Source organism: Haliotis cracherodii, unplaced genomic scaffold, assembly GCF_022045235.1.
Source record: "Haliotis cracherodii isolate W230 unplaced genomic scaffold, xgHalCrac1.p SCAF_15, whole genome shotgun sequence".
Lineage (NCBI taxonomy): Eukaryota > Metazoa > Mollusca > Gastropoda > Lepetellida > Haliotidae > Haliotis > Haliotis cracherodii.
This window is the reverse complement of record NW_027266270.1, coordinates 24,958,340-24,982,782: the sequence shown is the minus strand read 5'-3', so window position 1 is coordinate 24,982,782 and position 24,443 is coordinate 24,958,340. Positions and strand designations below refer to the sequence as shown.

At 40.9% G+C, this 24,443-nt stretch overlaps 1 protein-coding gene across 1 annotated transcript in view; it reads right to left on the bottom strand.

Moving 5' to 3' along the window:
• LOC139461603 (uncharacterized) overlaps nt 1–24,443 on the bottom strand; it is an 87,908-nt gene that overhangs the window by 52,373 nt on the left and 11,092 nt on the right. Inside the window, exons 4-20 of the mRNA XM_071243077.1 lie at nt 24,002–24,074; nt 23,005–23,132; nt 21,947–22,019; nt 20,938–21,056; nt 20,254–20,329; nt 18,371–18,504; nt 16,016–16,082; nt 15,058–15,176; nt 14,416–14,491; nt 13,843–13,976; nt 8,586–8,658; nt 7,938–8,059; nt 7,399–7,474; nt 4,352–4,479; nt 3,509–3,584; nt 3,097–3,212; nt 2,599–2,671 (exon numbers count right to left, since the gene is read on the bottom strand). Coding sequence (XP_071099178.1) covers nt 2,599–2,671; nt 3,097–3,212; nt 3,509–3,584; nt 4,352–4,479; nt 7,399–7,474; nt 7,938–8,059; nt 8,586–8,658; nt 13,843–13,976; nt 14,416–14,491; nt 15,058–15,176; nt 16,016–16,082; nt 18,371–18,504; nt 20,254–20,329; nt 20,938–21,056; nt 21,947–22,019; nt 23,005–23,132; nt 24,002–24,074 — 1,663 coding nt within the window. The remainder of the gene's footprint in view (nt 1–2,598; nt 2,672–3,096; nt 3,213–3,508; nt 3,585–4,351; nt 4,480–7,398; nt 7,475–7,937; nt 8,060–8,585; nt 8,659–13,842; nt 13,977–14,415; nt 14,492–15,057; nt 15,177–16,015; nt 16,083–18,370; nt 18,505–20,253; nt 20,330–20,937; nt 21,057–21,946; nt 22,020–23,004; nt 23,133–24,001; nt 24,075–24,443) is intronic.

The following is a 24,443-nucleotide window of genomic DNA, read 5'->3' as shown; positions in this document are numbered from 1 at the left end:
GACATGTTCTGACACATTACAATATACTCCCCACCCTTCTGCTCTACATCCAACATGGACATGTTCTGACACATTACAATATACTCCCCGCCCTTCTGCTCTACATCCAACATGGACATGTTCTGACACATTACAATATACTCCCCGCCCTTCTGCTCTACATCCAACATGGACATGTTCTGACACATTACAATATACTCCCCACCCTTCTGCTCTACATCCAACATGGACATGTTCTGACACATTACAATATACTCCCCGCCCTTCTGCTCTACATCCAACATGGACATGTTCTGACACATTACAATATACCTCCCACCCTTCTGCTCTACATCCAACATGGACATGTTCTGACACATTACAATATACTCCCCGCCCTTCTGCTCTACATCCAACATGGACATGTTCAGACACATAGAAAGATACTCCCCACCCTTCTACTCTACATCCAACATGGACATGTTCTGACACATTACAATATACTCCCCACCCTTCTGCTCTACATCCAACATGGACATGTTCTGACACATTACAATATACTCCCCGCCCTTCTGCTCTACATCCAACATGGACATGTTCAGACACATAGAAAGATACTCCCCACCCTTCTACTCTACATCCAACATGGACATGTTCTGACACATTACAATATACTCCCCACCCTTCTGCTCTACATCCAACATGGACATGTTCTGACACATTACAATATACTCCCCACCCTTCTGCTCTACATCCAACATGGACATGTTCTGACACATTACAATATACTCCCCGCCCTTCTGCTCTACATCCAACATGGACATGTTCTGACACATTACAATATACTCCCCACCCTCCTGCTCTACGTCCAACATGGACATGTTCTGACACATTACAATATACTCCCCACCCTTCTGCTCTACATCCAACATGGACATGTTCTGACACATTACAATATACTCCCCACCCTTCTGCTCTACATCCAACATGGACATGTTCAGACACATTACAATATACTCCCCGCCCTTCTGCTCTACATCCAACATGGACATGTTCTGACACATTACAATATACCTCCCACCCTTCTGCTCTACATCCAACATGGGCATGTTCTGACACATTACAATATACTCTCCACCCTTCTGCTCTACATCCAACATGGACATGTTCAGACACATTACAATATACCTCCCACCCTTCTGCTCTACATCCAACATGGGCATGTTCTGACACATTACAATATACTCCCCACCCTTCTGCTCTACATCCAACATGGACATGTTCTGACACATTACAATATACTCTCCACCCTTCTGCTCTACATCCAACATGGACATGTTCAGACACATTACAATATACCTCCCACCCTTCTGCTCTACATCCAACATGGACATGTTCTGACACATTACAATATACTCCCCGCCCTTCTGCTCTACATCCAACATGGACATGTTCAGACACATAGAAAGATACTCCCCACCCTTCTACTCTACATCCAACATGGACATGTTCTGACACATTACAATATACTCCCCACCCTTCTGCTCTACATCCAACATGGACATGTTCTGACACATTACAATATACTCCCCACCCTTCTGCTCTACATCCAACATGGACATGTTCTGACACATTACAATATACTCCCCGCCCTTCTGCTCTACATCCAACATGGACATGTTCTGACACATTACAATATACTCCCCACCCTCCTGCTCTACATCCAACATGGACATGTTCTGACACATTACAATATACTCCCCACCCTTCTGCTCTACATCCAACATGGACATGTTCTGACACATTACAATATACTCCCCACCCTTCTGCTCTACATCCAACATGGACATGTTCTGACACATTACAATATACTCCCCGCCCTTCTGCTCTACATCCAACATGGACATGTTCTGACACATTACAATATACTCCCCACCCTCCTGCTCTACATCCAACATGGACATGTTCTGACACATTACAATATACTCCCCACCCTTCTGCTCTACATCCAACATGGACATGTTCTGACACATTACAATATACTCCCCACCCTTCTGCTCTACATCCAACATGGACATGTTCTGACACATTACAATATACTCCCCGCCCTTCTGCTCGACATCCAACATGGACATGTTCTGACACATTACAATATACCTCCCACCCTTCTGCTCTACATCCAACATGGGCATGTTCTGACACATTACAATATACTCTCCACCCTTCTGCTCTACATCCAACATGGACATGTTCAGACACATTACAATATACCTCCCACCCTTCTGCTCTACATCCAACATGGGCATGTTCTGACACATTACAATATACTCCCCACCCTTCTGCTCTACATCCAACATGGACATGTTCAGACACATTACAATATACTCCCAACTCTCTCTGCCCAACATTCAACGTTGACATGTTCTGACACATGACAATATACTCCCCGCCCTTCTACTCTACATCCAACATGGACATGTTCAGACACATAGAAAGATACTCCCCACCCTTCTACTCTACATCCAACATGGCCATGTTCAGACACAAAGAAAGATATTTTCCCTCCCTCTCTGTCCCACATTTAACATGAACACGTCGCGACACTAGAAATTTACTCACGTGCATTTATCGGCGTCCGACGTTCTGGTTGCCTTGGCATAGTCAATCTCACACTGACACGTGGGTGTTACATCTGCAACTAAAGGCAGCAAACCAATTTCCATCATCAGCTTACTTTCAACGAAATCTCTACCAACTGACCAATAGACCATTTCTACATCCATCTTAAAGTGAGTGAGTGAGTTGGTTGTACGCCGCAATTAGCAATATTACAGCAATATCACGGCGGGGGAAACCAGAAATTATTACCCACATTGTACCCATGTGCGGAATCGAACCAGGGCGTTCGGCCTGACGAGCAAACGCTTTAACAACTAGGCTACCGCCCCAGCTTCAGCTTTAAACTGCGCACACATATGCATTAACTTTACTTACCGTGTTTATAAACACTGTCACGCATATGTTTGTACCGATAAATACATGTTGGTTTGTGATTAAATAAAGAAAGAAATATATAAATGAGGGTTCAAGCTTATTAAAAACGAGTAGAATATTTACTGCAGCTGGCCTTGAAATCTGTTTCAGCTGTTGCCGCTAAGGTGGACACAGTGTCGGTGCTCACACAGCCAGCCGCTGTTTTTGTTCGCAGACATCCTATATATGCTGCCAAAGCCCTGGAAAACAATGTGTTATATAAGCATGGAAAGCATAGCGCAACTTCTGTCACGACAGTGTGAGGAGGGTTAAACATTGAATTTTAGGTTATTTTACGGCGTGGCCACTTCACATGGCATGAAACGCCAAAGTGATGCAGGTCTTCGAGACAACCTTTACACATGGTACTTGGCTGTCAAACAAAGGACCATTATTCGGACGAACATGAGATTCGAATCCCTGCTCACTAGACTACGGGACCTTGCACACACCTCGACACACACTCGTGCTCAGATTAATCAAGTTGAGTACTTACGAGCACTTGTTTGTAGGATCGTTGATGCTAGCCTTAGCATACACCAGCTCGCAAGCCGTGCATGTGTCAGTTGGAGCTTAAAAGATAATGAATACATTGATTATGTACACCTGTGACAAAAACTGACGTCGTTATTATGCCTTATACATACAATCAGAACAAAATCATTAAGACATTAGTTATCTTACATTTCAATTTCGACCACTCCACAAAGCAAATATGTACATAATAGTATGAGTGAATCAGTGAGTGAGTGAGTGAGTATGATGTCAGCGCCGCATTTAGCAATATGACAGCAATGGTAGGGGACACCGGAAATGGGCTTCACACATTGTACTCATGTTCGGGAATCAAACCCAGGCCTTGTCGAGGTCACAAAGCTCAATAATTGTAAGACAACAATCAACATGAAGTACTCTGTTAACATCCACTTATTCTGATAATATATTGGTTACATATAAATAGGTTTCCCCTGCTTATATAATGCTTTACTTGTATTGCTTTTGGGAAATTGGTACTTGAGTTGAAGTTAAATGGGGTTTAACGTCGCGTTCAAGATTTTTTATTCATATAGCCACATGCATGTACAGTTTTATTGTGCTGTCCAAATGAGATACCATCACATAGCATACCATGGATATCTCACGGACAGGTAACACCAACTACCATCTTTTAACGTATTGTGGTATGATGCGGCCCGGGGATCAAACCACCGACGTCCGCTCACAGGGCGGACGCTCTGTCCACTACACCACTGAGGAGAAGACAATGGGACGAACAGGGAAGAAAATACATCACTGAAACAATATAACATACTGTTAATCTACAAATAAAGTAACTTACAACAAGATGTAATTGTGTCAAATTGTCCCCCTGCTGCAGTTGCCAGGGCAATAGAAGTGTATGCACCATCACAACTCATATCTGCGGGCTCTTTACCTTTGAGACACGACACGAGAGTCATCTCAGCTCTGTAAGAGAATGAAGTGAGACTTTCGCTGCTTACCAGTGAATATCTTGTGGCCTTACAACATGAACACACAGCACTGAGGGTAGCCCAACGCACGAATGATGTATCAAAAGTAAACCGCTTGATGGTACGCTGGCAAAACCTGTCATGTGAATATAGATGTTCACAGTTGTAGACCGCTGGGATATACGGTTGAATCTATCCTCTCTGTTTCCGTGTAACCGAGTCGGTCCGTATTATTGTGATACCACAATTTGAGAAAAGCGGAGGTTGAGATAGGAAGCGTTATTTGTCGCCATATAGCCAGACGAAAACATGATTATGTTTCACGCATTACGTAAATCTTAAATCAATGCTAAAATACATAACGCGGCGTTGTTTCGCTGTATCCAGCATGGATTTCAAATACAGGACAATGGACGTTGCCATGATAGCGGGGTATATTTGTTCCCAGTTGTTCACTGATGGAGCGGGGCACATGCTACTTATCAAAATGTCATGGAAGGGGGTGGGGGGGGGGGGGGGGGGGGGGGGGAAGGGTTCTTTCTGACATGAGCCATGGACCTATCTAATATATGTTTCATAAATAATAAACGTCTACGCCAGGGAATAACAAGTCTCGATTATCCGCCGAACAGATTCCATTCGGCGTGAAAGGCAAAATAGCGGTGAAAATTAAATGGATGGACACGAAAATCGGTGTTCGGTTCGCGAGAACCCTGTAGTCACACGTAGATCTGGTACTCTTACAAGTGTCCATGATATTCTCATGGTACGAACTGTCCATGGTATACTCATGGCATTAAGTGTCCATGGTATACTCATGGTAATAAGTGTCCGTGATATACTCATGGTATAAAGTGACCATGGTATACTCATGGTATTAAGTGTCCGTGATATACTCATGGTATAAAGTGATCATGGTATACTCATGGTATTAAGTGTCCGTGATATACTCATGGTATAAAATGACCATGTTATACTCATGGTAATAAGTGTCCGTGATATACTCATGGTATAAAGTGACCATGGTATACTCATGGTATTAAGTGTCAATGAAATACTCATGACATTAAGTGACCATGGTATACTTATGGTATAAAGAACCCGTGATATACTCATGGTATTAAGTGTTCATGGTATATTCATGGTATTAAGTGTCCGTGATATACTCATGGTATAAGGTGACCATGGTGTACGCATCGTATTAAGTGTCCGTGATATACTCATGGTATAAAGTGACCATGGTATATTCATGGTATTAAGTGTTTATGGTATTGTCATGGTACTAAGTGTCCATGAAATACTCATGGCATTAAGTGACCATGGTATATTCATGGTATAATGTGCCCGTGATATACTCATGGTATTAAGTGTTCATGGTATATTCATGGTATTAAGTGACCATGGTTTACTCATGGTTTTAAGTGACCATGGTATGCTCATGGTATTAAGTGTCCGTGATATATTCATGGTATTAAGTGTTCATGGTATACTCATGGTATTAAGTGTTCATGGTATACTCATGTTATTTAGTGCCCATGGTATACTCATGGTATTAGGTGTCCATAGTTTACTCATGGTATTAAGTGTCTATAGTATACTCATGTTGTTTAGTGTCCGTGGTATACTCATGGTATTAAATGTCCATGGTATACTCATGGTTTGTGACATACTAAATGTCACAGCCAGTCTACCAGATTGAACCAGTAATTTGTGATTTACTATAGTTGTCGCGATTGTGAGAGTGTGAGATGTATCAACATTATCTACCTAGAGTAAAATTAATTCTTATTGTGTTATGTAAACAAACGAGTTAGTACTGCTGCTATATGGATACTGCTGCTATCCATGTGTGTTGTAACTAGACAATTGTCCCTGAAAACTGCCACCCGGACAAATGCCCTAATAAAACAGCCATCATAACAATTGCCCCTGAAAACTGCCACCCGGACAATTGACTCCTGAAAACTGCCACCCGGACATTTGACTCCTGAAAACTGCCACCCGGACAATTGACTCCTCAAAAATAACTGCCCCCTTGTTATCATTTGGCTGATTATACAACACAGGACAAGTAAATCCGAAACGTGCACCTTCAATTGGACAACGTATAAAGGAAGACTGAATGACCTAGCGCTGCAATGACAGTTCTCATCACTTGTTCTCCATAAATACAAATCCTGTTCATCCTGCTCATTATTATATCACACAACAGACATCATATTGAATTAATAAAAGGAAAAACAAATAGCTAGAAATACTTTGCACACGAAATTAACTGTGACCTTGGCCTGACGCGTAGGTCACTCAAAGCTTTTCCAGCTCGAGGCCCGACTTAATATCCTTTAGGAGGACAATTATATGGTTAAACTGACTTGCAATGTACACCTTTGAAATAAGAAGAAGAATAATAAGAAGAATTGTCCGAATACAGCCCATCTGACAATCTTGGTAATTCAGAAGGATGCAGTGTTGTTAGAGTCTTCACTTTCTCTGAAAAGTTTTATGTGGGTTTGACTAGGCAGTGCTTCCTGGAAGAAGTCCCATTCACTGGCTGGGCTGCGTGTAGAGGGGGCAAAGGCCCTGGCCTGATGATGAGTCTAACCAGCCTGACTGTGCCAGGATCACCACAAACCCTCTTTGCTGCATTTTTATTTGAATCTGTACATAATACTAAGGCCATTTGAAACATAATCTCTAAGAAGACGCCTCTAATGTTTTTATCAGTCTAGTCTGATCAGTTAATAACCACGGCTTCACTGATTTGATTCTGAGTATCAAAGGAAAGCATTCGAAAATACAAAATGCACAAATACTAGTACATGTTTTAGCGTTCACGATGGCATCATTTGTTGAAGAATATGATTTTGGCGCTGGTTTTGTGATATGATTAAGGATAAAGTTCATGGAATCTTACGTGCACTTCTCGCCATCTGAAGAGTATGGCATCTTGACATAGGCAACTTCACAGCCACACGTTTTGGTGGTAATAGCTGTAAATTGACCAAAACAATATATAAGAATTACTGAAATTGTGTCCAACACAAACCGTTGGAGATGATGCACTGTGTGGTCGCTAATCTCATCACTCCCATACAGTGTAAGATTACATAGCTTCCGATGTTGTCGTCGCCATCTTATTGCCAATTGGCAGTTCTTTATTGATACATTTCAAATTGACTGCAACAATACCTGCTAAGAACAATTGGTTGAATCAAGATGATATACAGTGAAATCCGTTACTTCCTCAGTTTAAATCATCAAATGATGGGCTGTACCCTTAATATTATTCGACGTATCAGTAGTCATCTTGAAGGCAGGATTTCAGATTTCTATAGAACATTGAGCAGCAGCTATTCGCCGCGACAGGCGCTTAGGATCGTTTTACATGAAGTCAAGGAATCAAATATCTTTCTTGCAGTGTTGGTGTAATATAGATATGTGTGTCTAACTCACCGCACTGAGATGTCAGGGTACCGTATGCTGTCTCTGCGGAAAGGCCGAGAGCCGTCACTGAAGAGCCCATGCAGCCAGTATCAGTCTTTGTCTTCAGACACGACACAAATGTCCCAAGTGCTCTGTACAGTAAAGGTCATATGTGTATTTTATGTGTAATATATGCTGATGTAAAGTCAGATTAGGGCAACAAAATTAGGTTGCACTCGTTTTGAATATCCCGAATAAACAAGAAAACTGATTAGTTGTCCAGAGGAGAAAATGAATCAGCATTAGAAAATTAAAACTATGACAGAATTAGTGAATTGAACCTACATAATTTTAAAACGAGTCTTCATTTGAAAATATCGAAAGAGAGGTATAGGCAGGCATATTAAGTCCGCGGGTTTATGTGAATGTCACATCCGCTTCGACATTGTTCCTTTACAATTATAGTAAATCCTGGCATCATTTAGGGGAACTGCATCTGGTATTGTTCACATATGTATCAAGATATACTGCTGTGAACGAGCTTAAAACTTAGACACGAGTCTTCAGTGTATTGATCATTTACGATATTTACGGTATTAGTCTTTTAGGACAACAAACTACTGAGAACATTCAGGCGACAGTAATTAAGTGACCTGTCTTCCATGCGGATCTACTTACGTGCAGTGATTAGTATCGGATGATATGTCAGCCTTGGCGTAGTTAGCCTCGCATGTACAGGTGTCCGTCAGAGCTGGAGGGGAGAAAAGACAGGAACTAAACATGTCCGGACACTAGTTATCTCTGTAAAACATACTGAGTGCTTAGGAACACTGCTTCTATTGCACACATATGAAAGTGATCATAGTCACTATGTACATACAACATGTAGTTAGTCTCGCATGTATAGCTGTCCGTCAGAGCTGGAGGGAAGAAAAGACAGGAACTAAACATGTCCGGACACTAGTTATCTCTGTAAAACATACTGAGTGCTTAGGAACACTGCTTCTATTGCACACATATGAAAGTGATCATAGTCACTATGTACATACAACATGTAGTTAGTCTCGCATGTATAGCTGTCCGTCAGAGCTGGAGGGAAGAAAAGACAGGAACTAAACATGTCCGGACACTAGTTATCTCTGTAAAACATACTGAGTGCTTAGGAACACTGCTTCTATTGCACACATATGAAAGTGATCATAGTCACTATGTACATACAACATGTAGTTAGTCTCGCATGTATAGCTGTCCGTCAGAGCTGGAGGGGAGAAAAGACAGGAACTAAACATGGCCGGACACTAGTTATCTCTGTAAAACATACTGAGTGCATAGGAACACTGCTTATATATGAAGGTGATCGTAGTCAATATGTACATACAACATAGGCCTTGTGGTGTGAGGAAAACAAACTGAAACGAATGAATCTTTGACCCTACATTAAGGACTGGTGGAAAATAACCATTTGTAAAAAATAGAGATTTGTCATTCCACGCTTGGTTATCTGGAGTAGCCCAGTGGTTAAATCATTCGTTATTCACGCCGGATTTGATTCTATCCCGGACATGTTACAGTGTGTGAAGCCCAATTCCCAGTGAATCCCGTTTCTGGTTTCTCGTGATGTTGCTGGCATGTTGCTGAGAACGGCGTAAGACCCAACTAACTCACGTACTAGTTTTTTCTAACACGATGTGCGGATGTCAGGACAAAGTAATTCCATCATTCCAGCGGAACCCTGGCCTTTGCCCATGTATGACTCCGTGTCTGTCGATGTTTGACTCCATGTAAAGTATTTTCGTGTGTGTCGATGTATGACTCCGTGTAAGTTATTTTCGTGAGTGTCGATGTATGACTCCGTGTAAAGTATTTTCGTGTGTGTCGATGTATGACTCCGTGTAAAGTTTTTTTCGTGAGTGTCGATGTATGACTCCGTGTAAAGTATTTTCGTGTGTGTCGATGTATGACTCCATGTAAAGTATTTTCGTGTGTGTCGATGTATGACTCCATGTAAAGTATTTTCGTGTGTGTCGATGTATGACTCCGTGTAAAGTATTTTCGTGTGTGTCGATGTATGACTCCGTATAAAGTATTTTCGTGAGTGTCGATGTATGACTCCGTGTAAAGTATTTTCGTGTGTGTCGATGTATGACTCCGTGTAAAGTATTTTCGTGTGTGTCGATGTATGACTCCATGTAAGGTATTTTCGTGTGTGTCAATGTATGACTCCGTGTAAGTTATTTTCGTGTGTGTCGATGTTTGACTCCGTGTAAAGTATTTTCGTGTGTGCCGATGTATGACCCCGTGTAAAGTATTTTCGTGTGTGTCGATGTATGACTCCATGTAAGTTATTTTCGTGTGTGTCGATGTTTGACTCCATGTAAAGTATTTTCGTGTGTGTCGATGTATGACTCTGTGTAAAGTATTTTCGTGTGTGTCGATGTATGACTCCGTGTAAAGTATTTTCGTGAGTGTCGATGTATGACTCCATGTAAAGTATTTTCGTGAGTGTCGATGTATGACTCTGTGTAAAGTATTTTCGTGTGTGTCGATGTATGACTCCATGTAAAGTATTTTCGTGTGTGTCGATGTATGACTCCATGTAAGGTATTTTCGTGTGTGTCGATGTATGACTCCGTGTAAGTTATTTTCGTGTGTGTCGATGTTTGACTCCGTGTAAAGTATTTTCGTGTTTGCCGATGTATGACCCCGTGTAAAGTATTTTCGTGAGTGTCGATGTATGACTCCGTGTAAGTTATTTTCGTGTGTGTCGATGTTTGACTCCATGTAAAGTATTTTCGTGAGTGTCGATGTATGACTCCATGTAAGGTATTTTCGTGTGTGTCGATGTATGAACCCGTGTAAAGTATTTTCGTGTGTGTCGATGTATGACTCCATGTAAGTTATTTTCGTGTGTGTCGATGTATGACTCCGTGTAAAGTATTTTCGTGTGTGTCGATGTTTGACTCCATGTAAGGTATTTTCGTGTGTGTCGATGTATGACTCCATGTAAAGTATTTTCGTGTGTGTCGATGTATGACTCCATGTAAGGTATTTTCGTGTGTGTCAATGTATGACTCCGTGTAAGTTATTTTCGTGTGTGTCGATGTTTGACTCTGTGTAAAGTATTTTCGTGTGTGCCGATGTATGACCCCGTGTAAAGTATTTTCGTGTGTGTCGATGTATGACTCCGTGTAAGTTATTTTCGTGTGTGTCGATGTTTGACTCCGTGTAAAGTATTTTCGTGAGTGTCGATGTATGACTCCATGTAAGGTATTTTCGTGTGTGTCGATGTATGACCCCGTGTAAAGTATTTTCGTGTGTGTCGATGTATGACTCCGTGTAAGTTATTTTCGTGTGTGTCGATGTATGACCCCGTGTAAAGTATTTTCGTGTGTGTCGATGTTTGACTCCGTGTAAGGTATTTTCGTGTGTGTCGATGTATGCCTCCATGTAAGGTATTTTCGTGTGTGTCTATGTATGACCCCGTGTAAGTTATTTTCGTGTGTGGGTCCACATATGAATCCATGTAAAGTATTTACGTATGTGTCGATGTATGACCACGTGTAAAGTATTTTCGTGTGTGTCGATGTATGCCTCCATGTAAGGTATTTTCGTGTGTGTCTATGTATGACCCCGTGTAAAGAATTTTCGTGTGTGGGTCCACATATGACTCCATGTAAAGTATTTACGTATGTGTCGATGTATGACCACGTGTAAAGTATTTTCGTGTGTGTCGATGTATGACTCCATGTAAAGTATTTTGTGTGTGCCGATGTATGACTCCATGTAAGATATTTTCGAATGTGTCTACATATCGTATATGTATCGATGTATGAATCCAAGTAAGATAGTTTTGTATGTGTCCACATGTTGAATATGTGTCACTGTATGACTCCATGTAAGATATTTTCGTGTGTGTCGCTAATGCGCTGAAATTATTCCAAAACTTTTGCGAAGACAAATATTTTCGAAGTGGTTCAACGTTTTCAATCAACTCGCCCAGGTACTTATATATATTTGAGTGCAAACGTCATTGGGTATTCTTAAATCGAACGACTGGACGCTTATGGCAGTGATTGAGATGCAGTGCTAGGTTTAGTCGAGCCCTACAGAGCGTTTCATGTCACCGCGAAGTGCAGTGTTACTTGATACTGTGTAGTTTGTATGTCTCTATTGTTGTACTGCAGCATCAATAAGTAGGTTTACTGGGGGAATCTGTCATTCTGTTTTATCGGTCAAATGTAAAATCTCAAAACTCTTCGTTATCTGATCGACCAGGTCGCCTGCTATTGTTGTCATCTTTATATATCCATTCGAAAAAAGAAGAGCAATCTCATTGGATATGGCGCCACGATCGAGGCAAGAAAAGTCGGCTTGAAATTTGAAACAGCAAGGGTGGAAACTAGGTCTTGATATAGGCTCGTTGAAAATGTTTGACCTCATGTAAGTCAGATTCGTATGTGTCGACGTATCGGATATCTTTCAATGTCTAGTTATTGTTGTTTTAATTTATGTCATACATGCACACATATTTCACATGGATAAAGCTATACAAAGCTGTAAACAATATCTTTTAGACAAAGATTAATGTTAATAGGGATGACATAGAGACACATAGCATCCCAAGGCGGTTCTTGGTGGGGATCCGTCATGGACTGCCAATGTCTGTATTCATTTGTGGTCTACCCTCAAAGGTCACTCGTGGGGAAAATGTGTGAAAAAGGTTAAACATTTATGACTTCGTGGATGTGCCTTGTATGGATTTACATAATATTCGACGCCGGTTATATCAGCTAGATGAAAGTAATTGGTTCCCTAAGGTGACCCTAACGGCAACACACCCCGGACATACCGCCTCACAAGGAAAGACTTGAAACCTGAAGCCTACGTACAAAGTAAATCTTTTCCTCGAAAAACAGAAAGTTATTTTTTCTTCTTCTTTGCGGCAGCCTGTAAAAACTATAGAAAAACTACACTGTAAGGTACAGTTGACCCCAGTACCCCCCAACGACAGGGTACACTTGAGCCCTTTCTGTCCTGATGAAGAAGAAAATGAAATACATTTCCTCATAGAAAGTGATATGTACACTGACTTACGCTATGAAACGTTTACAGCATTGAAGTCGAATGACATGATTCAGTCTTTAAACAACTCCTCATCAGCCAAAACGTTCATGCAACTCTTGAATACGCATTATTGGTAAACTTTGAAATACCGTTTAGCCATGTATCAACGACGTCAAATGTTGTCGTGCCCGTTTTACTGATACATGATATTGTTTCTGTTATAATACATGTTATAGCATAGTATGTGTTGGAACTGATAACAGTATGTGTTTTCCTCTGTGTCTGTGTGTGCGTGTGTGTGCACGTGTTTGTGATAGAGCATGTGTAAGTATGATCGTGCGTGATCACGTGCAATTGTATTGTAGTGTAGTGTAGTGTAGTGTAGTTATTGGATTGTATGGTTTCTCTACACTTAGCTATTTACTGTATTTGTTACCAACAAAAATGTAATGTTCACGATATGAATGTAAAGAAAATAATACTTAAAATGATAGTTAAAACAATATATCTCTCTCTGTGTGTGTGTGTCTCTCTCTGTCTTCCTGTATGTCTGTCTGTCTGTCTGTCCCTCCCCCCCACCCCCCCACCCCCCTCTCTCTAATATGCGACGATAGATATGGATGTAAAGAAAATGATACCTAAATGATACTTAAAACAATAAGTCTCTCTCTCCCCCTCTCTAATATGAGACGATAGATAGCACTAATGGAGGAGCAAGACCTGGCATACTGCCTACACATTGCAACGTTGTAAGCGGAGTGGAATATCCTTATGGCCAGTTTCATGATATGAGCTGGATATGAGAAGAAAGATATATTGAAGTTACATGAAATGACAATTGCTAAAAACTGCAAATACAAATGAGACATACCACAGGCAGTTCCTGATGAGACGATATCAGGGATGGTGGTTTCGACGGCGGTGGTGGCCAAGGTGCTGGCTGTGCCAGCAGTACACCCAGCACCTGTCTTCCCCTTCAGGCAGGATACCAGATTCAGTTGAGCCCTGTGGCAGTAACATGGAATAGTTAATTAACGTCATCCGCACGAGTGACATGACAAGTGTTACGGATTGTATTTACGTGATAATGCTCTCTGTGTCTAGCAACAAATGGAGATTTTTCAAGCAAAGCTTTTGATTATTTAACTCTCTGAAGATTAGTGTTGTAAGGGAATCACCATTTTTACTGGGTGGGGTGGGTCTGGGCGGGGTTTGATGATTCTTGTTAGAGACAGGATATTTTTGTTAACCCAATAAAACATGTTATTCCTTTTTAAGCAATATATTTGAAACAAGGTATTCTTTCAGGACATCCTGCCAATCCAGAGTACAATTTAGCGCACGATAGCTCATGAAATCAGACGATTTATAGGATGGTAAGGTAAACCTCAAAGTGGACGTAAAGTACATGAATGAAATGTCGACGTTGCCATGGCACACTCACGTGCATCTAGCGGCAGCTGGGGACACATCAGCCTTGGCATACCCCAACTCACAGGAACAAGCTGATGTAGCAAAATCTGAAACACGCATTGCGATATCATGGAAAGTTCATTCAAAGGTCAATGAGATTTAAACATCGGAGGGATTGAATCAGTTGGATCAGAACTCTCAAAAAACATTTTTAAGGCAAGCTACATTATTAGCAAATTTAGTATTTTTCAAGCACACCATTCACATCTTAAAACTGGCTGTTCATAGAACATTAAACCCGCTACCGTTTTATACAATTTTTTATAAACGAGTGAATAGTTCTGTTATATGATTCGCTTTCGCTCGAGTTTCATAAAACTGGTATTACACGGGGGCATATTTAGTCTTTAATTTATTACTTGCCTTGTACAACTCTTAAAACTGTTATATTTACATAGACTGTCGATGCGCTACCATCGCCTTGTGGAACGGGGCCCTGCACCCCAAACTTTATAATCACCTAATAATACCCTATGACGTAATTTGTGAAATTGTGTTGAAAGGTACACCAGCAAAACAATATCATGTGAAGTCAGCCTACAAACAGGGTTGCCTGGGTCACCGGGTGTGCATAAACTTGATGCAATCGTACAGTCAGAATACTGTATCTTACCTGTACACCCAGTCCCAATGGTAGTTTCAATAGCAGTTGCAAGGCTGATGACTGTGTCGCCACTTTTGCAAGTAGCTGCTGTTTTGTCTTTCAGGCAGTTCACAAAGGTCTTCATCGCACTGGAAAAATGACCAGAGGCACAACATCAACACTGTCATAAAATTTCAATAAGCTTCAGGTAGTCTAGGAATATATATTGAGAAGAAAGTATCATTTTGAAACACCCAAACATGGCCCCTTTATGAAAATATAAACTAGAGAAGAATAGGCAGGCAAGTCCACGGGTTTATGTAAATGCCACATCCGCTTCGACATTGTTCTTTTGCAATTATAGTAAATCATTTAGGGGAACTGCATCTGGTATTGTTCAGATATGTAACAAGATATACTGCTGTGACCGAGCTTAAAATATCAACAGAACAAACACATTTGCTGTCTGACGAAAATGTCTGTCCCCATAACTTTCAAATTACAAAACGTCTTAGACCGTTCCACACACACCAACCTGACTTGCCTTGATATTATCTAAATACTATTAAAAGAACTCACTCACGCACACACGACAAAAGTCTGGATAACGTCAACTGAAAGATGTGTGAGACTTCTGTGGTCGGTGTCATGCAGTGCTACTTACTAAACAAAATGCAGCTAATGAAAACCAGTTTTGAATTTCGCTCATTCTATAATAGGACTGGTGTGTGATTGTTTTCAACAAGGTAGCCTTTAGAAGCGAAGACTCAAAAGTAGACATGAATTACATTCTTCTAATCTCTTACCAACATCAACAAGACGACTTAAACTCAAGCTTTCATAAAGTTTCCTGTTAATAAAAAATATACTAAATGATACCCCTTCCTGACAGAGAAATCATGTATGTAAATCCATAGAAGTAAATCCTTTGCGTCACGGAAAGATGACACCTCGCAACACAACGTCATCCATATCTTAATACGTTTACCTGCAATGATCAGATGAGATGTCAGTCTTCGCATACGTGGCCTCGCATGTACAGGTATCAGATGGAGCTGGAAAATGGAACAGTTTGTGGCATATACTGGTGGACTTGGTATGGGTGTTCATAGTTTGAGTACCGTAATGGTGGACTTGGTATGGGTGTTCATAGTTTGAGTACCGTAATGGTGGACTTGGTATGGGTGTTCATAGTTTGAATACCGTAATGGTGGACTTGGTATGGGTGTTCATAGTTTGAATACCGTAATGGTGGACTTGGTATGGGTGTTCATAGTTTGATTACCGTAATGGTGGACTTGGTATGGGTGTTCATAGTTTGAGTACCGTAATGGTGGACTTGGTATGGGTGTTCATAGTTTCAGTACCGTAATGGTGGACTTGGTATGGGTGTTCATAGTTTGAGTACCGTAATGGTGGACTTGGTATGGGTGTTCATAGTTTGAGTACCGTAATGGTGGACTTGGTATGGGTGTTCATAGTTTGAGTACCGTAATGGTGGACTTGGTATGGGTGTTCATAGTTTGAGTACCGTAATGGTGGGTTTAGTTTGGGTGTTCATAGTTTGAGTACCGTAATGGTGGGTTTAGTTTGGGTGTTCATAGTTTGAGTACCGTAATGGTGGGTTTAGTTTGGGTGTTCATAGTTTGAATACCGTAATGGTGGACTTGGTATGGGTGTTCATAGTTTGAGTACCGTAATGGTGGGTTTAGTTTGGGTGTTCATAGTTTGAATACCGTAATGGTGGACTTGGTATGGGTGTTCATAGTTTGAGTACCGTAATGGTGGGTTTAGTTTGGGTGTTCATAGTTTCAGTACCGTAATGGTGGGTTTAGTATGGGTGTTCATAGTTTGAGTACCGTAATGGTGGGTTTAGTTTGGGTGTTCATAGTTTGAGTACCGTAATGGTGGACTTGGTATGGGTGTTCATAGTTTGAGTACCGTAATGGTGGACTTGGTATGGGTGTTCATAGTTTGAGTACCGTAATGGTGGACTTGGTATGGGTGTTCATAGTTTGAGTACCGTAATGGTGGACTTGGTATGGGTGTTCATAGTTTGAGTACCGTAATGGTGGACTTGGTATGGGTGTTCATAGTTTGAGTACCGTAATGGTGGACTTGGTATGGGTGTTCATAGTTTGAATACCGTAATGGTGGACTTGGTATGGGTGTTCATAGTTTGAATAGCGTAATGGTGGGTTTAGTATTGGTGTTCATAGTTTGAGTACCGTAATGGTGGGTTTAGTTTGGGTGTTCATAGTTTGAATACCGTAATGGTGGACTTGGTATGGGTGTTCATAGTTTGAATACCGTAATGGTGGGTTTAGTATGGGTGTTCATAGTTTGAGTACCGTAATGGTGGGTTTAGTTTGGGTGTTCATAGTTTGAGTACCGTAATGGTGGGTTTAGTTTGGGTGTTCATAGTTTGAGTACCGTAATGGTGGGTTTAGTTTGGGTGTTCATAGTTTGAGTACCGTAATGGTGGGTTTAGTTTGGGTGTTCATAGTTTGAGTACCGTAATGGTGGGTTTAGTTTGGGTGTTCATAGTTTGAGTACCGTAATGGTGGGTTTAGTTTGGGTGTTCATAGTTTGAGTACCGTAATGGTGGGTTTAGTTTGGGTGTTCATAGTTTGAGTACCGTAATGGTGGGTTTAGTTTGGGTGTTCATAGTTTGAGTACCGTAATGGTGGGTTTAGTTTGGGTGTTCATAGTTTGAGTACCGTAATGGTGGGTTTAGTTTGGGTGTTCATAGTTTGAGTACCGTAATGGTGGGTTTAGTTTGGGTGTTCATAGTTTGAGTACCGTAATGGTGGGTTTAGTTTGGGTGTTCATAGTTTGAGTACCGTAATGGTGGGTTTAGTTTGGGTGTTCATAGTTTGAATACCGTAATGGTGGGTTTAGTTTGGGTGTTCATAGTTTGAGTACCGTAATGGTGGACTTGGTATGGGTGTTCATAGTTTGAGTACCGTAATGGTGGGTTTAGTTTGGGTGTTCATAGTTTGAGTACCGTAATGGTGGGTTTAGTTTGGGTGTACACAGCTGGTGAAATCCAGTAGTGAACTTCGTATAGTTGTACACAGTTTGTAACATGTAATGATGCACTTAATTTGGGTGTACTCACTTTGAAACATTGTTGTACATAGTATATAATGAAACAAAGCAGTCATCAACAAACATTTCCTTTCGGGTTTCTTATAATCCTTTGCTGGTACCAACTGAATGAGTGAATGTGGGTTTAACATCACTTACATTGGAACTATTTGACACAAGTATTGGCAATTACTTTGAGGAGAAACGAGGGTTGACAAATAGGGTCATTCTGGAAACTACAAATGAGACATACCACAGGTAGTTCCTGATGAGGTGATAGCAGGGATGGTGGTGTCGAAGGCGGTGGTGGCTAGGGAGTGGGTGGTGCCCCCTATACATCCTGCACCCGTCTTGCCCTTCAGGCAGGATACCAGGTTCAGTTGAGCCCTGAGGAATTACATATTTGGATAAATAAACTACAATATACAAGGAATAAAAAACAGGAGCACCATCGCAACCTTTAACTTTGGACATTGCAGGGATTGCACCACTCCCCGCGAATTCCCTCAAAGTTTGAGTTTCATGTCAGCAAATGATATTTGAGAAATGTTCCAACGCTCTTTTTATATAAAGTCTCTGCGTCTCTGACCTTCTCGAGGTTTCCGCATGTTTCAGTATGTACATGTGCCGCTTGATGGGCTAGCCAGATGTCACCCACAATGTAATTAGGAAACGGCGGTAGACAAATTCAGACAAACATGTCAAGCAGGGCGTCAATGCTGGCGCAAACGCACAAAATAAGGCATATACTGTCTGAATTGGGTATCCATGATAAACTGCGACGTGGTATCGGCACGCACGCACGCACGCACGGACGCACGCACGCACGCTCACAAACAGAGACATACAAACATACATGCGTATGCACGTTGATATATTTTTTTAATTGAAGTTTACACGATATAGGGATTTGACGACACAATTGGATGTTCATACGTTGTTCACAAGACCGTATTCTTGAAATGACGTAAACACGGACGTAAACACGGACGGACTCCTGGGGAAACCCCTGGGGAATCCCTAGCACGAATATATACAGAAGCGTTCTTTCTGATCATTTAGACCCTTTAATCTTGAACTCAGCGTTTCAGTATCGTCGAGAAACGTAAGAGAGTTTGCATGATTGTTCACGAATATCCTCGCTACGACCCAATGAGGTCCTAATGAACAAAACGAAGAAATGCACATCCAAAGTATAGTAGTATAGACTTGATCCGTGTCTAGGCTGATACTGACAGTCTACAGCAATCTATGAATTTACCTTACTGTCTATTTGACACATCTTTAATCACCTTACAATGATCGGCCAGTTGATCAATGATGACTAAAACATGTAACCGCCACAGGTTCATTAACAACTTCCGAAATCTCTCCCGTCACATTTATCGTGTCGGCCATTTTGACGTCTTGTACTTTATGTAAATGTATTGCGACGCTATGTCATTTGTGACTGACTTACTGAGGAAGTTCTTAACAGACCTTTCTAATCTAATGAGGATATTACTTGAGTACATTTGTTCAGAAGAAACTACAGAAGTTGTCCCTGTTGAGCATGTTGAGCATACATAAGCTCATGTCACTTGCCGTTTTGAGGAACTATTTCAGCAGGTTCATGTATGGCTGTCAGTGTAAACATGAAGTCACACGAACTAAATATAATTGTGTATACGTCCATTGTAGCTGAGAATAGCGATATAAAAATTAGAAGAATTGACTTTCACTTTGTGTGAGTTCATTTGAGTATGCTCGTAAGCACCGATGTTCATACAGTTTGGCCCTCACTCTATGAAGGTTCATACTCCAATGAACTCACACAAAGTAAAAGTCAATTCTTTAATATAAGTGCTATAATCTTGAACATGACCTTTAACCCCACTTCCCCTTCACCCCATCGTTATGAATGATATTGACCTTCAATATCAGCAAATCATATACAAATACAAAATAAAACGTTAACGCCAGAGAATGGCCGTGAAAGACGTAAAAGGCAAAATAGTAGTTGAGACGGTATTGACAGTAGATAAATGCAAACAAACACTATATTAAGCAGAATTTTGGAGACAATACAAAAACACAAGTAATATTCTACATTAATGGCATTCTCGTTATTTTAAGGAACACATGTACAGCACTTACGTGCATCTATTTGCCGCCGAGGATACGTCAGCCTTGGCATACTCCAGCTCACAGGAACAGGCTGAGGAAGTGAAACCTGAAAAAAGGTGTAATGACATTTCAGTGCACAATCTATTTCATTTAGACGCCTAATCATTATTTAGCTTTATAGTGACACTTTCAACTTTGTTACATTTTAACAACAACAGGTATGTTATCAGTAGAGTACATTGCTAGACGATTCCCCATAATACACAAGCAGACAGCTTGACATGTAAAGGTACATGACCTTGAACCCGTGGGAAAAGGTCACCAAGTCCCTGCGCTGGTTGTAAATGACGACTTAATGGTTCGGGTGGTCAGACTCAGTGGCTTTGTTGATTGCGTGTCATTGTACCCTGACGGCGTGGATCGTTACTCCTTACATTAATCACTGGATTGCCTGTGCCAGATCGATTGTTTACAGGCCGACGTTATATAGCTGGAATATGTCCGAGTACGGCGTTCAACAACAAAATATCAATTGATTACATGACCGTGACGAACAAAGTCACAACCAGTCAAGGGGGATTCGTCACTTCTCTGGAACGCAACTCACTCATGACAGTGATGAAATTAACTCACCAATAACCATTGAAATATTGGTTAACAGTGAATTCCACGTAGTACAGAACCACAAGTCGGTAAGAGCGAAAGATAACTCACCTGTACAATCAGTTTCGATGGTACTACCAACAGTTGTTGCAAGGGAGATAACTGTTTCACTCGCCTTACAAGTGGCAGCAGTTTTGTCTTTGAGGCAATCCACAAACGTTTTCTTTACACTGGTAACATACGTTAATACTTTAGCTGGAGGCGTGTCGTAAATGTAGAACATATGACCAAAAACACACATTAACATGCATCACTGCCATATCAGCAATACAGCAACTTGTGTGTGTATGACATATCGATCACTAACAATTACAGAAAACCCTGATCTACGAGGAATTACGGATCGTCTGTCCCGAATGAATTCCTTTTGTAAGTTTTGAATCTTGGCGAAGAAAAATTCAATATTAATTCTCGAGAGACAGATAATACATTCTTCCGACCAGGTTATTCATAATATTACCAAAAAAGAAAATTTAGAAAAAGGTTTGTTTTCTGATCTCAAGTGTTTTTAGTGCAACTTTCGAATTTCTGTGGTATTTTTAAAGCATTTTTACATGAGGCTTTTGGTTTAACAGTGAAATAGAATCATTTTTTCAAAAAGAAAATGAATTACTTTCCCTGTATGTGCTTCACTTTGAAAGACATACAAGTTATTTAAAGGGACTTAACCCTTCAATCAATGCAGTCGTCTTCTTAATCAACAGCTTCTAAAAGTTGTAAAGATTCGAATTTAGGATTAAAGTGTATCTGTTTATATTTTCTGTTCTATGCGACGTTGATTCAAACCTCAAAAAGCAAAAGAAAACAGCTTAAACTGCGACGAACTCATAATTTATATTTTCAAATGCTTATGAACTAAAATAATGTGAAGTGGTAGCAAGAAGAAAATGTTACAATCTATACAAAAGTTTTGTAATTCACAAATAGTATGTGCATTTATGAGTGACATTAATTCTCATAACATTATTTACTTTATCTTCGTTTTGACTTTTTCATGTTTTTACTTATGTGTGTTGACCGGTTTGACTGTACCACTACACCACTCTTCCCACACACTCACGTGCATCTGGTGGCCGTGACGGAGATATCCGCGAGGGCGTAAGTCTTCTCACACTGACACGTGTCCGTGAACCCTGGAATAACACAGCATGGAGAACTCAAACGGCGAGCGACACAATAAGAGAAAATAACTTGCAAACAACACCATTCCAAATGAGCCCTAAAGAGACGGTATTCTTCAAATACGTTATTCCAATTGACAACGAATGTATCTGGTTTATATTGTTTGTTATTAATATCGAGGGAGGGGGACTCTGCAATTACTTCTGGGATTACTCATTGGCATTAGAAAACATTCAATGCATATTCGCATCGTGGTGTTTTCAGCGCATAAATCGATATGTATTGACTAGGTTGGGAGATTTGTATGGCTGATTTCAGTAATTGTCTTTATTTACAGTCGAAACTTTCAATCGCTGCGCTTCTGCAGACACATCTAATACTACAGGGTCAAAGTACCAGTTTCAAAACCTTTGATTCACGTTATGTGTTGTCGTATATTACGTGCATCGACACCGCCTGATTTAACACATACCAACATGCCAGCTGCACAGCATGGAGGTAATGTAAGGCCATATCTGTGTTACTACAGACACAGACTGATGCAAAGAAGTCAACATACCAGCTGCACGGCCTGGAGGTAATGTAAGGCCATATCTGTGTTACTACAGACACAGACTGATGCAAAAAAGTCAACATACCAGCTGCACGGCCTGGGGGTAATGTGAGGCCATATCTGTGTTACTACAGACACAGACTGATGCAAAGAAGTCAACATACCAGCTGCACGGCCTGGAGGTAATGTGAGGCCATATCTGTGTTACTACAGACACAGACTGATGCAAAGAAGTCAACATACCATCTGCATGTCCTGGGGGTAATGTAAGACTATATCTGTGTTACTACAGACACAGACTGATGCAAAGAAGTCAACATACCATCTGTATGGCCTGGAGATAATGTAACTAATGTCACTGCAGAAACAGTCAGATACAACAGAAGTCAACGTAATGTGAGGTTATGTCATAACATGATACAACAGAAGAGAAGTCAACGCACCTGCTGCACAGCCTCCAATAGCATTGATGTCTGTTTCTGTGGAAGTGGCTATAGTGTGGCCTTTGGTAGTGGTGTCGCACGCCGCATCTGTCACTCCACCAATACATCCAAGTTTCTGCTTCTCACTCCTGTCAACAGACATCTCAAGTCATAAGTGGGTTGTATGACAGTATTAGTTGAAACTAAGTAACACCTTTTTATGTACATATTTGTACAGCTACTTGGACCCGTCGACGAGAGGAGACAAGTCTGACCTAAAGGTTTACGATGCCGCAAGTCAATGTACATAGTTGCGTCCCTTAGCCACGCCAGGAAACGCTGATCGTGGTTTAAATCCGATATTTCTCTGTTATGCTGCTCTTTGATTTGTCAGCACCAGCGTCATGCTTGTTGCTTGAACCACTTTTAATTGTAAGGTAGTCTACGACCTACGTCACATTAAATTCGCTGAATTTGAGCTGACTCCTCTGATATGACTGAAATAGTATTTAAGGCGGCGCTTAACGACGAACCAGATTCACAGTTTGGGGGCATGCATTGTGACCCAGTAGTCCATCAATGGCTTTCCAGATGGGGAATGTCTTCGCCGTATTGATCAGATATGCAACCATGGTAACAATAAGTACATAGTCAACATGTTTTATTTATTATGATATAAGAACAGCAGATTCTAACCAAGGTCACACAAATGGCTCCAATAATATTGGTGCGATACTCATGCATATTGGTTCATGCAAACAGATGGCAGGTTCCGTTTGTGTTTAAAACTCGTTGAAGGACAAGAGTTGTCATTTTGGAGCTTCCAAGAAGAGTATCAGCGTCCAGACGTTTTCGTCTACAGGTCCACACTGATCCGTGCCCTATAGCTGAACCTGCGTTATAATCCATGATATATGTTTGCTTCCGTGTGTGCGTTTGTATGTTTGCGCGCCTACGTTCGTGTCTGTGTGTGGTAAAATACCCAAATACCATTGTGTGTGTTTGAAACACTACTTACTCGCATAGACTGGGTGTACCCTGGGACCACCGAAGGAGGTGGTCTTTTTGACAGGTACACAGGGCGGTCTGAGCTGAAAGGTAAGAGAAGTATAATAATAGAACAGTTTTCAGTGATAGTCTAAAAGACATACACAGTTGAAATGCCCTACATCACTACATTGGACACGTTGCCAGTTGTTATACATCATCACATGTCATATATTCCTATATTCTATAAATTGCTATATGTCATACTTTGTGACATTACGCCTACTGCAATAGGAAAGCACTCTCACACACATGAGTTTTGTGATGAAAGACCAGTGACCATAATCTCGGTGAATCTGGGATTTCGAACCCAAGATCGCTTGAACCTGGTATGACAGCCACGCAATAAATCCCAAAGAATAATAAAGAACGAAGCGTGGTTTATTTCACGATAAAACATTGTTCTATCATGA